The sequence below is a fragment of the Macaca fascicularis genome, chromosome 4 (genome assembly GCF_037993035.2).
Source record: "Macaca fascicularis isolate 582-1 chromosome 4, T2T-MFA8v1.1".
In the NCBI taxonomy this organism is placed as follows: Eukaryota; Metazoa; Chordata; class Mammalia; order Primates; family Cercopithecidae; genus Macaca; species Macaca fascicularis.
In genome coordinates, this window is record NC_088378.1 from 135461958 (window position 1) to 135477188 (window position 15231).

The window sequence follows — 15231 nt, forward strand, 5'->3', positions numbered from 1 at the left end:
GATTTCAGCTTAGCCTTTATCCCTCTTTACCCTCCAACCCCCTGCCTGCCTGTGACTATCTCTCACCTCTGTCCCCATCGTCTTCTGGCTCCTCCTGCAAGGCCTGCTCCAGCACAGCTGCATCCCCCTGGGGCCCTGCTGGCAGCTCCCCATTGGATACTGTCTTGTTCAGTGATGGTGGCTGTGGTGGTGGTGGCTGTGCCAGCTTCTGCCGAAGGGCATTGATCTCCCGGCGTAGCAGGCGGACACGGCGGGTGCGGGCCCCACTGGACCGCATGGCGCTCACCAGGTCCAGTTTCTCCAGCAGCTCCTTCAGCTGCACCTCTGGGGACAAATGGGCCCGGTTCTCTGGGATGAGGATGTTGTCCACTGCCAGGGAGAAGGGAGGACAGAAGGGGCTGAAGGACCTGCCCAGCACAGGGCAAGAGAAAGGGGCCGAATCCTTCGGATGCAAAACTCTCTCTTGGAATGCCTGGGCCAGCAGCTTCCAGCAGCGTCACTGTGGGCCTTGGCCCTGCAACACCACTGCCCAGAAGGCAGCCACAGGGACAAGGTCAGAATCTGGGAAACGTCTGCAGGAAGCAGTTCACAGTCACGATTATGGGCTCCATGGAGCAGGCATGAGGCAGCTTGGCAATACCCTGGCCTGAGTGACTGGCTGCTGCCATCGAGAAGCAGAGAGCAGGGACAGGCAGCGTGTGGGGCTCAGAGGCAATTCCATTTTTCTGGTCCTCCACCTGCAATCTTCTGAATGAGCCAGACACACACCAGCAATGCACTCTCCCTGTCCCATGCTCCAATGCCATACAGAGGGGATCCAAGAAAGGAAGACCTCTGATGAGGCTTTAAGCTTTTCAAACAGACCACTAGTACCTGATTCCCCTTTTCTACCACTTAAGAAGTGCTGAGTGCGTTAGTTAAACTTTAACCCTTAGAACTATTCTAGCCACAAAGGTATACCTCAGTCTGTGCTCACCCTCAGCTTTGCTCCTGGAGTCTACCTATAGTCCCAAAGACCACCCTGATCCCTCACTCTGTAGACTCTGTTCCTGTGCCTCCTCCTGGCCCCTCTCCTCCCCACCCATCCAGGCCTCTCACCGTCTTCCCAGGAGAAGCGGTAAAAGTCTTCCAATTTGGGTGACTCGGGCAGGTGAGTGCCCCTCTCGGGGTCATAGCCGATGTTCTCTGCCTGCCGCCGGGCATGCCGTAGGATGGCCCCTCCCAGGTCCCGCAGGCGGACAGCTGCTCGGTGGAAAATTGTGTCTTTAGCATTATACTTCATGCAGTTGGTAACTATAAGGTTAAAGTCCTCCTCAAACTCCTCCAAGGTGCGGTACAGGTGGGACTCCAGCTTCCGCCTCATAGTAGAAAAATCCATTGGCTTGGATATGAATTCCAGGTAATCTGGAACCTAAACATATAAAACCTGTACAATTACAACAACCATTTACTAGCCAAACAGGCACACCCTTCACCAATACTCTTGGCCTCCTCGGTTTCTGATTTGGCCAAGCCAGGCTAACTCAGAGTCCTATGGTCCTGGCCCACCCTGGCCTGCTGACCCCTCATCAAGGGCAAATCTACTAGCTTTGCCAGACCCACCCTCCTACCCCTGGTTTTGTACACCCTGTGGCCCAACTCCTTCCTACCCTACTCAGACCCTGTTCCAGTTCAGGAAGAATTTACTACTTGGAAAGTGGGGGGAACTTGCCTCACTCAAGTTGACTGGTTCTGCGAAGATGTGTGCAGGATCCTTCTCCTGCAGCAGGTCCAGTGTTGTCCTCAACAGAACATTGAATGGCATCAACTCCAGCTCCATGGCAGCCTGCTGGACTTTGACCTGTGGGGAAGGTGGGGTGAGATCAGATCAGGACATCTCCTGCAAAACTGTGCTGAAACTTTTTCGTGATAGCTTGACTTTTACCAATCATGTACAACAAATTTTCATAGAATATTGAGCTGACCAGTATGAGGAGCTATCACTCAACCTTCAGCCTAGGAATAATGATACCAACAGCTACTATTTTATGATTGTTTCCTATGTACCAAACACCATACTAAAATTTACAGTAATAATAATTATCATTACAATTACAATAATTAACACTTCTATAGCCCTTACTAAATGCCAGGTAATGTTCTAAGCATTTTATGTAAAATAAATGAGTATATGAGGTAGGAACAGATGAGGTACTTTACAAAGAGGAAACTAAGGCACACAACGACTAAGTAACTGGCCTAAAGTCATAGCTAATAAGGAACGGAGTTGGAATTCAGTACCAGACAGTGGTTCCACAGTGAATGCTCTTGACCATTATGCCACACTAACTCTGTACTTGTATTACCTCTATTAATCATCACGATAACCCTGAAACAGAAATTATTATCCCCATTTTACAAATATAGATCAGAACAAGGATCACCAAGGACTAAAAGAAAAAAAATACAAATTAAAAAAATATATATACGGAATCTGAGGATTAGAGAGAGCATGATGCAAGAGTTATTACTCTAAGGTTATCTGGCTAGAAAAGAATAGAGATAGGATTTGAACCCAAGTCTGACTAGTCCAAGGGACACAATGATGATGTAAAATGTGCTTGAATCAGAATTTCCCATTCAGTGTGCTGAGGTACTGATTCCATCAGCCCTTGGAGCATCTGGGTCAGCATGGGGTCACCAGGGCCTCCAGGTTTACCCCCACAAGTGGCAAGTAGCTTCATATATTTACAGTAGTATGCTGTACAAATGCTATTTTCTACATATGCCCCAATGTGAAAAGTTGGGAAGCCACAAATTAAGACTATAGAAAATTCCCACCTTTTGGCTATATCAAAACAGGCCTGCCTACTTCCCCAGGACCAGGGCCTTTTTCTCTCTCTCATTTCTCTGAATCAGAGATGAGATAAGAAGTTCAGCTGTGGGATCATGCCTGGGATAGCACAGACATTTTGAACCCTTGAAGAAGGTCCTGAGATGTCCTCCATGGCCACCCATGGTAAATATGGCATGAGATGCCCAGGCTATGAGGAGGAAACTCAGGCTACTGGCCTGCTAGAAAAGGGGTTGTGCTAAGGCTGAACAATGAATTAGAATTTGGAGAAAGAGAAAGAAACATCTTTTTTTTTTCCTCCCTTTTTATGGAGAACAGGTCTTGCTTTGTTGCCCAGGTTCGTCTCAAACTCCTGGACTCGACCTATCCTCCTGCTTCTGCTTCCCTAAGTGCTGGGATTACAGGCATGAGCCACTGTGCCCGGCAAGAAAGGAACATCTTTAACCCGGGCCTCTGAAGCATGTGAGCGACAGCTGCTATTCCTAGCCCAGAGAGAACAGTTTTGGCTTTTCATCTACTCAATTAATAGTATTTGCTCTCTGCCATGTGCAGTAGACACTGCAGGGAAGCAAAAAATTGATAATAATAATAATGACAGCAGCTGACACTTCTCTGTCACTATGTGCCAGGCACTGTTCTAAACTCTTTACATAGACTAAGTCTTCTAATCCTCAAAACAACCTTATGATGTAGGCTCTATAATTACCCCCATATTCCAGGTGAGAAAACCGATGTATTAAGCGATTGAAGAACTTGCTTAACGTCACATAGGTAGTAAGTAGAAGAGGCAGGATTTAAACCCAGGAAGTCTGGTGCCATAGCTCATGTTCCTAAACCACTATATTACACTACCTACCTCAACATTTCCTATGCTCAGGGGCTTAAAATCTCCTAGAACGGAGGATAAATAGAAAATTTAAATGATTCAAGACCATAAGTGTTTAAGAGTCAAGTGGGAACCCTCAGAAGTTCCCAGGCCAGAGGCTTTCAACTGATGATGCCCATTAGAATGGCCTAAGAAGCTTTCCAAAATCCTCAAGGCCAGGCTCCCTCTGAGACTTCCTGAATCAGAAATTCCAGGGACGGGCCCAGGCATATATATGATATTAAGCTTATGCTTGAGGCTACCAGGAGCTGAAACCCAAAATATAGAAACCACCAGTAGCACCACAGCTAATACAAAGTAGGCAGCTCTTGGAGCCTACAATCCTGGGTAGGGAGGGGAGAAAGCAAGCTAGCATAAGGCAGGGGCTCCCAGATTTCCCAATACTAGACTGATAGTGGGAGAAAGTGACCTTGAACTAGGGCTCTAGGGCTGGGGGCTCCTCCTTACCTGCTCCCGTTTGAGCTTCTCTCTCTTCCGAATCAGCTCAATCAGCAGCCGCGCCCGCTCCAAGTCATGCCGGAGCTTCTGCCAATACTTCAGCTCTTCCTTCACTGCACTTGTCTTCTCATCTTGCTCTCGCTGCAGGAAGGAAGAGAAGAGGGACTAGGAATCTCCTTCTTGCAAAAGTCCTCTCCCTGTTCACACCTCCTGGGGCTGCAGCAGGTAAAAGTCTTGTCCCCTTCCTTGACCCACAGTTCCAAGAGCCCTTCCACCCTTCTCTACCCCATGCCTTCCTCCTGAGCTGCCCCAGTATTATAGCACTGTTTCTTCATTATAAAGCAATAACCTTTGCTGGAGTAGGATCTGGGACTGCTTCCCCCTACCCCCAGGTATACCAGAGAGCAGCTATGGCCCTTTGGGTCAGAAAGAATTTCATTAGGAAACTGACCTCAGGGGTGAAAAGAATTTCACCCTAGAGCTTTCACTTGGCTAGAAAACAAAGCGAGGTTCTTACTATAAGCTTGAACATACTTTGGTAAAACAACAACAAACAAATTATGATTCCTGCCCTAGAAAAGATTACAGTTGGAGTCAGGGGAAGGGAAGAGACCTAGAGCTTGAAGCACAAGGGCATATTAGCATAAAGATAATAAAAACTAATAATATAAATGCTAAGAGGATACAAAATAGAAGATCTGAGTAGGTGGAGGTTAGATCAGAGAAGCTTCCTGGTGAAGAATCTTACTAGAGTTTTACATATAGGTAGGTGACAGACATGGATGGACAAAGTAGTAAGGAAGGTCTCTCCTGGAACCAAAGGTATGAAAGGGGTAGAAATGTAGAGGCAGAATTAGTGATTCTTTGCTTAGTAAGCAAAACAGGCTGACCAGAACAGAGATGCTGGAGAACTACAAAAGTCAAGGAAGATCCAGGATACAGCTAATAAGAAGCTTCAAATGTAAGGCAAAAGAGCCTTAACTTCACCTGCCTAGAAAGAGGAGTATACTCTGGAAGAGGAAGTAAGAGAATGGAAGAGCAGGACATTGCTCACCTAGGCCTTGCTCCTCTCCATAGTCAGACATTCCTGCCCCAAAGCCAAGCTTATAAAATCAAGAACTAGGCCTTTCCCCAAAGGACAGATCCCCACCAATGTCCCTGCCAAGCACACCTGCCCAGATGTAGGCAGCACCCTCCCTCTACAACCTCTTGGCCATGGAGGATCCCAACAGCATGTGAATAAGAAACTACCAGTTGTAGAGCAAAGAAAGAATTAGAGGCTAGAGATCACCTAGAAAGCTATTGCTGAGATTAAGAGGGCATGGATGAGCAGGAGAGCTGCAGAATGAAGACAAAAAACCATGTTGAGAAAGCCCCCAAAGCAGCTTAAGGGATGATTAACAGTGGCCCATTAGGGAGTAAAGAGTCAAAAGTAACTCCAAGGTGGGGAACTCTTGATATGAGTCAGGAGGGAGGGGAGAGCCATAATGATGGGGAAATAAGTTTACTGAGAGGAAAAAAGATAATTAACGTCCAATATTTGAGTTACAAGTTAACCACATCCACATGGAAACGTCCCTGAGGGACTGATGGCAGAAAAAAGGGACGAGGACAAGACAAAAAGTCTGGAGCTGCTATTATACAGTTATTGTCAATTATAAGAGTGGACATGTTCTCTAAGCAAACAAGCAGATAACAGAGCCACTGGGAATGTTACCATTAAAGAGCAAGAAGTGGGATCAGCATAGGGTATGGTCAGAGAGGTAGAAGCAGCAGGAAATGGTATCACAGAGAAGCTCTTAGACAAAGTGATTTGTGGTGTCAAATGCAGCCCAATGATCAATCAGGTGAGAATATAAGGAAAGACTTCCTGGGACAAGGTAGCTGATGTTTTAGGGGAGGCTTCAGTGAAGCAGGTGGACCAAAAGGTTCAAGGGGGCCAGATACAGGCTTATACTTCAGGAGTTTAGTTACAAAAGGCAAAAGTGAGATCAGACAGAATGCAGAAGGCACCAGACTCACATAAAGCTTTGCTTCATCTCTGGAGCAGCAGTGTGGGAACACTTAAAGGCAGAAGGAATAGAACAGGTGAAGGGGGGAGAAAGAACTAAATAGTTCAAATAAGGGAAATTAGGAGCAAAAAACATTAAACATGCAGCAACTCCAGTTGCTAATGGCTAACATCCACCACAATTGGACAGGCTGTGTGCTACAACTTAGATCGTAAATTTGTGTATTTACTATGAAACATTTTTTGGCAGATGGCAGTATAATGTCTTGAGGAAAGGGCGCCTTTTCCTAATTAACACAATGTGGCCACCCTGGCTCTCATTCAGCCTACTTCTCGCTTTCTGCCACATCTAGAGGATTTTCCCCACATATATGGAAAGCTGGGCGTGCTCTCCACTCTCCCCTAGAATTCTCTACAAAGTCAAGCCTCATCCATTCAGAAGGAGCTGCTTGACGATCTCTATAGTGCTGGGGGTTGTTCCTGGGATGGGCCACCCAGACAGGTAGGCAAAGGCTCCATGGAGGGATCAAGGAGGGATGCCAGCCCCACCCCAACCACCATTCCTTTTCCTTCACTCTCCACCTCCCTCTACCAGTCTCAAATCACCACTGCACCTACCTGCTCAGCATTTCTTTGGGACTGCAGATGGGAGTGCAGGCGCCGGATAAGAGGGACACCATTCCGTGCCTGCCGCTTCAACAGCCAATAGTTGTGAAGCCGCTGCATAAACTGGTTTTTCCTCTGAAAGGAGAGACCACTACAGATCTTGTTCAACCTTAAGTAGAGGCACATGGAAGTGAAAGACAGGGTCAGTAGGCAGCCCAGATTATAGCCCATGCATCCTATCCAGACCCTGGTTCATTTCTGAACCTTATACAGGAAGACAGAATAAAATGGCCAAATACCTCACCTCAGAGAAAAGCTTGAAAAGGACAGTAAAGTTAAGCAGCTCAGATTCAGCATGAGGTATTTCATTTGCTTTTCCACCTCTTGCCTTGCAGTCCTAATCCTCCAAAAGAACCCTCTCCCAGAACCCCGTTTCCTATGGTCCTAGACTTCTTCGTTCCAGGTATGGACTGAGAAACAAGCCTATGCCTCAATACCCCCACCCTCCTCTTATAAAAGCAGCGAAAGGGAACAGGAACTGGGGTAAGCTATGGTTAATGTGGCCACTATTTCCTGCCTTCTGCGGCTGAGAGTCCCATCAAACCAGGGAGTAGCCCACAACCAGGTTGAGCCCAATGCAACCCCTTAGAGTTGTTTGACCTCTGGTTTTTCATGGTATAAACCTCAGCAGCCTAAAAATGTTAATTTTGAACCAAATGAAAAAAAAATTGGATCTAAAGATGTAAGAGGATGGGAAATGTGAAAATGCAGCTGGCTAAACTACTCAAGTCTTAAGGTCAGGGTTTAAGCCAGTAACTCCTTGGGGGAGGAAAGGGTACGAGAGGAATTAATGCAAGCCTATAATATCTGTCTTTAATATCCATATTGCAAGGTGGGTATCATTATTCCCATGTCACAAAAGATGGAAAGGCAGCATAGGAACAGAAGCTGAATAAACTGTCAAAATAACTAATGCAGCTAATAAGATGGTGGATCTGGGTTGGACCTGAATCCACGATCTCTCTGCTATACCATGGTACATCCCCAGACTGGTTATCCACAGGGTAAGCAAGGCCTCAGTGCTCCTGTGATGTTTCCTCTCCTTTTTTCTCTTCATGCCACTCCATTGAAACAAAGATAAGCACAGCTAAACAAGTTGAAACCTTAGAAGGATGGGCATGTTGGGCACGACATTGCTCACCTAGGCCTTGCTCCTCTCCACAGTTAAGACATCCCTGCCCCAAAGCCAAGCTTATAAAATCAAGAACTAGGCCTTTCCCCAAAGGAGAGATCCCGACCAATGTCCATGCCAAGCACACCTGCCCAGATATAGGCAGCACCCTCCGTCTACAACCTCTTGGCCATGGAGGATCCCAACAGCATTTGTGCAGGTAGGGAAAAGAATAGTAATGATAAAATAGCAGCAGCAGCAGCAGCCACCATTTATTGAGCACTTACTATTTGCCAGACACTGTGCTAAGTGCTTTACTTATGTTATCTCATTTATTTCTCACAACAGCTCTATGTGGTGGGTTCATTTACAAATAAACTAAGGCTTAGCACAGTTAAACAACTTGCCAAAGGTCACACAGGTACTAAGTGATAGAAATGGGTTTCAAATGTCAGTTTGTCTGGTTCTTAGCAAGCTCTGCTGGCCCCAGCAAGAGGCATCTAGAACAACCTACATGTCAACCAAATATTCTAGCCTCAGGGTAAACCTCCCTACAGATGGGAACTAAGCATCCACCCACTTACCTCAGGAAAAAGAATAACCTAGAACAGCTCGGTGACTAGAAAACACATTCAGAGTCACTGAAATTCTAACTTGGGTAATAGCTGGCACTAAGAGCCTCCCCCTTCCGATCTTGCACTTATGTCTTCTTCCCAGCCTGGCAAGTCTGGTTGCCTATTCATAGCTCTCATACAACTCTTTCCCCAGCACTCCTTTCTCTCTACGCTTCTCATCAAGAGAGATGGACTACAGGAATGCAACCTAGAGGCATCATGAGACCCAGCTCTTGTGGTATAGGGTCTGCTACTTTCCACCTGGTTCCACCCCTTAGAACAGGACATGGCATGTATTAAGTGCTCAATAAATAAATCATTGAATGAATAAAGGAGTGAACAACTTTACCTCCCGTGTTCGCAGTTTCTTCATCTGGGGGTGTGGGAGAAGGTGCAAGGACTACATCAGATGAACAATCTCCAAGACTCTTTCCTGCTCTAACAGTGTATACTGTTTAATGAACACCACCCAAGATAAGCCTCTGCTAGGAAATCTTCCCTATTCTCTTGCTTCTCTGCTAAGCTACCATCCCTCCAACGGCTCCAGATACCTCTCTGATATTTTAAAACAGGTACCATGGGCTCTCTACAGACTCAATGGGGGTCCACAGAGCTTAGCTACACAGCTGAACTGAATGATCTTCTTATCCCTAAATCTAAAGCTTCAAAAGGAGGAATACCATGTTCTCTCCACACCACCACCCCCTCATACCCAGGACAGAACTTGCTGGACAGCAGATGGCCATGCCAATCCTCTGAAACAGTGGTTCTTCACTGGGTAATTAGTTCTACCCTCCCCAAGCATTTTTGAAAACATGCATGAAGAGTGTTTGAGGTTGTCACAAAAACCAGGCAATGGGGGAGATGATGCAACTGGCGTTTACAAAGACCAGGGATACTAAACATCTAGAAACATACAGGACAGTTCTAATAATGAAGAATTATCCTGTCCAAAATGTCACTTAGTGCCCCTATTGAAAAATACTGTCTAAGATATCCTATCAACTGAGTTTCTAAGTAACTTAAGTGTTTTATTTCACTTTGAAATAAAGGAAATACATTACTCTGAGGGCACAATCAAAACCACAAACCAGGCCAGGCGAGCCTGGGTCAAAAAAAAAAGTTTAAATTTGGGGAAGAGAATAGTGTCCAACTGTGTTTAGGGAAGGCCTGGCACAGGGCCAACACCAACCCAAGAAGAAACCATGAGTCCCTAAGGAGCCCTTCTGGGCATGCTTACCTGTAAGAGGGTATCTGTGGCACAGTGACCAGGGGGAGAGTGGAGGGTGTGTCTTGGCCTGCTTCCTCTGGCTCCTTCTTGATCTTCTGCTTCAAACTCATCTTGTTCTTCTTGGGCACTCCCTTGAGGGGGCCACTCACCCCGCCTTGGCCTTCCTGCTCCTCTTCCTCCACTTCTTCCTCTTCTTCCTCCTCTCCATCACCCTCCTTTAGCCCTTCCTCATCGCCAGTCTCACTGATGCTTCTAGGGGAGTCGCCCTTCCTCCGAGCAGTGGCAGTACTTGGTGGTGAGTGGGCCTCACAGTAGGCAGTCTTGCGCACTGTAAAGATGGTGCCATTGAGGCTGGTTTCGCGCATGGGCTCAATCTTCATGAAGAGCCCAGCCCGCTGTGCACACGTCACGTGGAATGCTGTGTAGCAGTTCACTTTATGGCACTGGATGGCTGCACCTAGCCCCTTCTGCTTGCAGATATAGCAGGTTAGTTTCCAGCGGGCAGGTGGGATATTGTCAATGCCCTCAATAGGTTCCAAGAACACGGTGTTAGCAAAGCAGACTTCAGGGATCCAGATGGCACACACCACATGGGCCCAGTGCCCATCACTGGTCTGTTTGAAGGCGCCACCCTTATTGGGGCAAAGGACGCAATCCACAGGCCGGGAGGGAGACTGCAGGCAGCAGCGGCATAGCCACTGACCCTCAGGGATGTAGGGAACGCCATAGCACTCCTGGTGTACTGCCAGGTTACAGATGTCACAGAAGAGAATAACGTTGCTATTGTGACATTCATCATCCAGGCACACACAGCAGAAAGCGTCTTCATCGATGAGTGACTGTTGGGCCCCACTGCTGCGACTCTCCAAGTATGACTCTTTCTCAAGCCGGTCTACCAGTAGCTCAAAGGTGTCTGCAGACACCAAACTGTGCCCATCTACTCGCCGCTTTTCATTCACCATGTCCAGCCAGGCAAGGTCCTCCTCATCCATGTCATACTCTACCTCTGCATCCAGGTCTTCAGGTGGCTTCTCAATGTAGCGATAGTAGGCAGCAGGCAGCGGGGGTGCTTCTGGCTGGATGCCTGAGTCCACCATCCGGAAGCTAGGCTGTGGGAGGTGGAAGGAAGTACCAGATGCATGCTTGGAGCAGGATTCTTTCTTTTTGCCCTTGGATGAGGGTTTCTTGGACTTGCCAGGGAACTGAGGCTGTTCACTGTTTTCCTTGTTACTATTGCATTCAGTGATATCCTGGGCAGTTAGCTCATCCTCAGTGATGATTTTGAGTGGGTCATAGATGCTGATACGATGCAGGCGTCCATCAATGTCTACCTCGACAATCCGCTGGGCCTGGGCATATGTTAGGGTCTCCCGGGTGGGTGAGCACTTCAGACTGTAGGGGGACGGGGAACGCCGGCCCTCGGCATTCTGCCGGGACTTCCGACGAGGCTTCCTCATGGCACCTGGGGACTGAGAGGACAGGCCTAAGGAGAGAAGGCCAGGAGACTATGATTTGGATGCCCTTATGCACCCATTCATCCTCCTATATGATCAAGCATCCACCAAGAGGACTGGCTTTTCCCTCTGTCTGAACAACCTGCCCCTCAGGCATCCATATGGCTTGCTCCTTCACCTCCTTTGAGTCTTTCACTTCTTCAAGTGAACAACACTACTCAGTGAGACCTTCTCTGACCACTTTATCTAAAATTGCAAATCCTTTTCCTCCACCAGCAATCTACCTTTCATTCTGCTTTATTTTTCCCTTTAACACTCATCATCTTATACCATGCTACATAATTTACCTACTACTACGTTTATTGTTTTCTTCCTTCCACTAGAATGTAAGCCCCATGAGGGGAAGAATTTTTGTTTGTCTTGTTCACTGCTGTATCCCCAGTTCCTGGAGCAGTGCTTAGCTCCTAAGTAAACACTCAATAAGTATTAGTTGAATGAAAGGAGAAATCAAACACACATGATCCCTGCCCTCAAGGAGCCCTGTCTAACTGAAAAGACAGAAAAGTAAACAGATTATTACAGTGTAACATGGGGAAAGATCTAAATGTTCTAATGATGTACATAAAGCTGTGCAACAGCTAACTACGGAAAAGCCATGAGTAGTTAAGGGTTTAGAAAAGAAAACAAGAACAGCATCCACTGTTAAGCTCTGTACTGAACAATGGGCCCCGTCAGAGGATCAAAAGTCACAGGTCTAGGGTCTTCTCTCAATACATCTTACCACGATCAGAAACCCTACTCCTTGACCCTGCCTAGAGGTGAAGGGGTGAAGGCGTCTGAAATGCCTATAACACATGGTCTAAGGGCTTCAAACTACAGTATGCAGGGTATTCCCTACAAAAGGCAGCATCCAGGACAGCGGTCCCCAACCTTTTTGGCACTAGGGACTGGTTTCATGGAAGACAATTTTTCCACAGATGAGGGTGGGTGGTGAACACTGTTCCACCTCAGATCATCAGGCATTAGTCAGATTCTCATAAGGAGCATGCAACCTAGATCCCTCACATGCGCAGTTCACAGTAGGGTTCCCGCTCCTATGAGAATCAATGCAGCCGCTGATCTGACAGGAGGCAGAGCTCAGGTGGTAATGCTTGCTTGCCCGCCACTCACCTCTTGCTGTATGGCCTGGTTCTCAACAGGCCACAGTCTGCGGCCTGGGGGTTGGGGACCCCTGATCCAGGATACACCAACTAGTACATTTTAAGGCAGAAACAAACCCTAGAAGCTCTGAGAGTGGCTCCAAGAGATCTCTGAAGTTGTAGTGGCCTGTCTAGGACCTTCATTCACCTAAGGCCAAGATGATCTGGGCAGTATCTGAGGTAAACTCTCAATGCATTCTGCTACCTCAAAAGTCTCTCTTAGAACACTTATATCTAGTCTATCCTTGTACAGCCAAGAGAAAGTCCTAGTTTCCCACATCATTCTCTGGATGACAAGCTCATAAGGAGCTGCGGTAGGCAGTTACCAAGGCTGTCACCACCAGGAGAGACCTTTGGGGATACAGGGCCCCATGGTGTGGGCAGACTTGGAAGGATATGAACAGGGAGAAGATTTCAAAGAGAAAAACAATTCATCACCTTGGTTGCAGGGTCTACCATCTATATAAAGTAGGGACAGTGATGATAAAAGCACTTTTTCCAAACTACAAAGCCCTCTTAATATTTCTCACAACTACCTTAGGAGATGGTGTAGCTACTATGATCTACACAGAAGCTCAGAAAGATGTCACTCAACCTAAAGCGAGTAAGTGATAAAGCTACAATTTGAACCCAGATCTTCCAATGCTCAATTCCTCTCGGTGGGAATTAAGAACACCACAGAGGTGCTATGGTCTGGTACAAAAACAGGCTCTGGGGCAATCTAGGTTCTAATCTTGGCCCTCTGTGACCTGGAGAAAGTCCCTTAAGCTCTCTATGCCTCCATACTCCATCAGTAAAATGAGGGTAATACAATCTAGCTCTCAAGGTGCTACTTGTTAATAAGGTATTATTAACATCCTTATTTGAAAGGCCTTCCAATACCAAAGTGTGACTGAAACAAACAAAAAACCAATTTGGCTGAGGGGCAGTGCCAGGCGGGCTGGCACACCCCATTTGGAGCCAAAGGAAACAGAATCATCGCAGCAATTCTGTCCGGGTTCCAGAGGCCCTTGGCTACTGGATTCCTTAGAAATGCCAAGTCCCTGGGGGCAGACAGGGCCAACAGACCTGCTTCGTCACCCACTCCTCCAAAGGCACCGAGGCCCTAGGAGAGGTGAGAACATCTGCCTCCACACCGACCCCAAACAGCGCAGACAGGCGATGCGGCGCCCCCTTTCATGAAAGCCGCTCCATCTTCTCCCTCCCCACCTGCCACCTCCTCGGCTGCTCAAGCATCTCTCGACCACGCAAGACTCTATACACAGACGTGTTTTGTCCCACCCACGCCTCCAGACACCGGGGAGAAACTCTAGAGGGGGAAAGGCTGCTGCTGAGGGAAATGAAATGAGTTTCGCCCACAAGGAGCTTACAGTCTAGACGAGTTTTTTGGCGGGAGTTTATCAACCTACACAGCCCTTCCCACATACACACCTCCAACACATCTCCAACATCCCCCATCCCCCAGATTTCCTCTCGGCACCCCCTGACCCTCCGCTCGCCCACCCCACCCAGGTCCCCGAAGAATGAGGATCTTCTGCAATCAAACTGTATCTCCTGCACCCCACACAAGCTACTCAGGAGACGAGGAGGACCCTAGCCAAGGCTCCTGCTCCTTTAAGGGGGCACCTCTTCCAGAAGAATCTTGACCCCTCGGAGAAGAAAGGAGGGAAATAACATCTCCTCAGAGGGGAGGGGGCGAGCGCACCAGAGACAGCCTGACGTGGAGTCCGACCCTCAGACAGAGAAAGCGAGCGCCAGCGAATGAGCGGGGCAGAGAGGCGAGAGCCCATTGGTCGCCTCATCTGCCCGTCAGAGGGACCCAGGGGACCAAGGGACGCTCAAGGGGCGGAACTCTCGTCTGGCCAGGCCAATTGGAAGACGTGGTGGGGGCGGGGCTTGGCGGCTCGGAATCCAAGGCTTGGGGGGAGACAAGATGGCGGCGGCGGGAGGGGGTCCTCGCTTCTCAGCTCCCCCGCTCACCCGCCTTCTCCTTCCCTGCCGCCGCCCTCGCTCCAGGAGAGAGCTTTCGCACCGCCCCCGCCCTGCTCGGAAAGCCCCCCGCTTCTCCGGTTTCCCCCCGTGCAGTCCCTGGTCCCCGTAGGCCCCGCTGCCCCCGCCCCCGCTCTGTCCGGCCCCGCTGCCGCCCCCATTACCTCAGCCGCCTGCCCGGCCCCACCGTTCGGGGCCCCTGGGCGCGGGCGGGCCGGCCGCCGAGCAGGTCGGCGCGGCCCGGGAAGCGGAGCGCGGTCTCCTCCCGCGCCTGCCTCCGTGGCCTCCGCCGTGCCCCCTCCCGGCCCGCGCTGGGGCCCCGGCCCGGCCGCCGCCGCCGCTCCCGGGGGAGGAGGGGGAATGGAGCCGCCGCTGCTGCCGCTGCCGCCACGGAGCCCGGCCGAGGGGAGGGAGGGATCAGCCCCCAGGCAGGATCCGCCCCTCCGGCCTCCCCCCGCCACCTCCACCCCTTCCCTCGCTCCCTCCCTGACTCTGCGGGCTCTCCCGCTGAACAGGAGCGAGAGCGCGAAAGAGGGGGAAACGGGAAAAAAAATCCCCCCGCCCGTGCCCGGCGCGGCGGCGGTCCGGGCGGTGCGGAGAGGAGCGCGGAGGCGCCGCCGCCGCCGCCACGGGGCACCGTCCCCGGCTCGGCCTCACGGTGGCGGTGCGGGCGCGGCGGGGACACCGAGCAGAGACCGGGTCTGCACCCGCCGCGATCCCTGCGCACGACGGCCCTGCCCGCCACGGGGCGAGCCCGACAAGAGGGCTGTGGACGTTCGGGTCTAGTTGGGAGAGACAG

General features: G+C 49.5%; 1 protein-coding gene across 18 annotated transcripts in view; it reads right to left on the reverse strand.

The window, feature by feature from the left end:
- Nucleotides 1-14823, reverse strand: part of BRPF3 (bromodomain and PHD finger containing 3) — a 35584-nt gene extending 20761 nt beyond the window's left edge. For 6 of the 18 annotated variants that reach the window (XR_006697535.3, XR_012433847.1, XR_012433849.1 and 3 more), the window contains exons 1-7: nucleotides 14149-14183; nucleotides 9800-11273; nucleotides 6787-6943; nucleotides 4167-4298; nucleotides 1712-1840; nucleotides 1099-1411; nucleotides 67-369 (exon numbers count right to left, since the gene is read on the reverse strand). Coding sequence is in view for 13 of the 18 variants with exons in the window: in XM_015449498.4 (XP_015304984.2) it covers nucleotides 67-369; nucleotides 1099-1411; nucleotides 1712-1840; nucleotides 4167-4298; nucleotides 6787-6943; nucleotides 9800-11247 (2482 nt within the window). In the remaining 5 variants the exon portion in view is untranslated. The other 12 variants (XM_074038246.1, XM_074038245.1, XM_074038243.1 and 9 more) reach the window with 9 other exon arrangements.
- Between the last annotated feature and the right edge of the window lie 408 nt (nucleotides 14824-15231).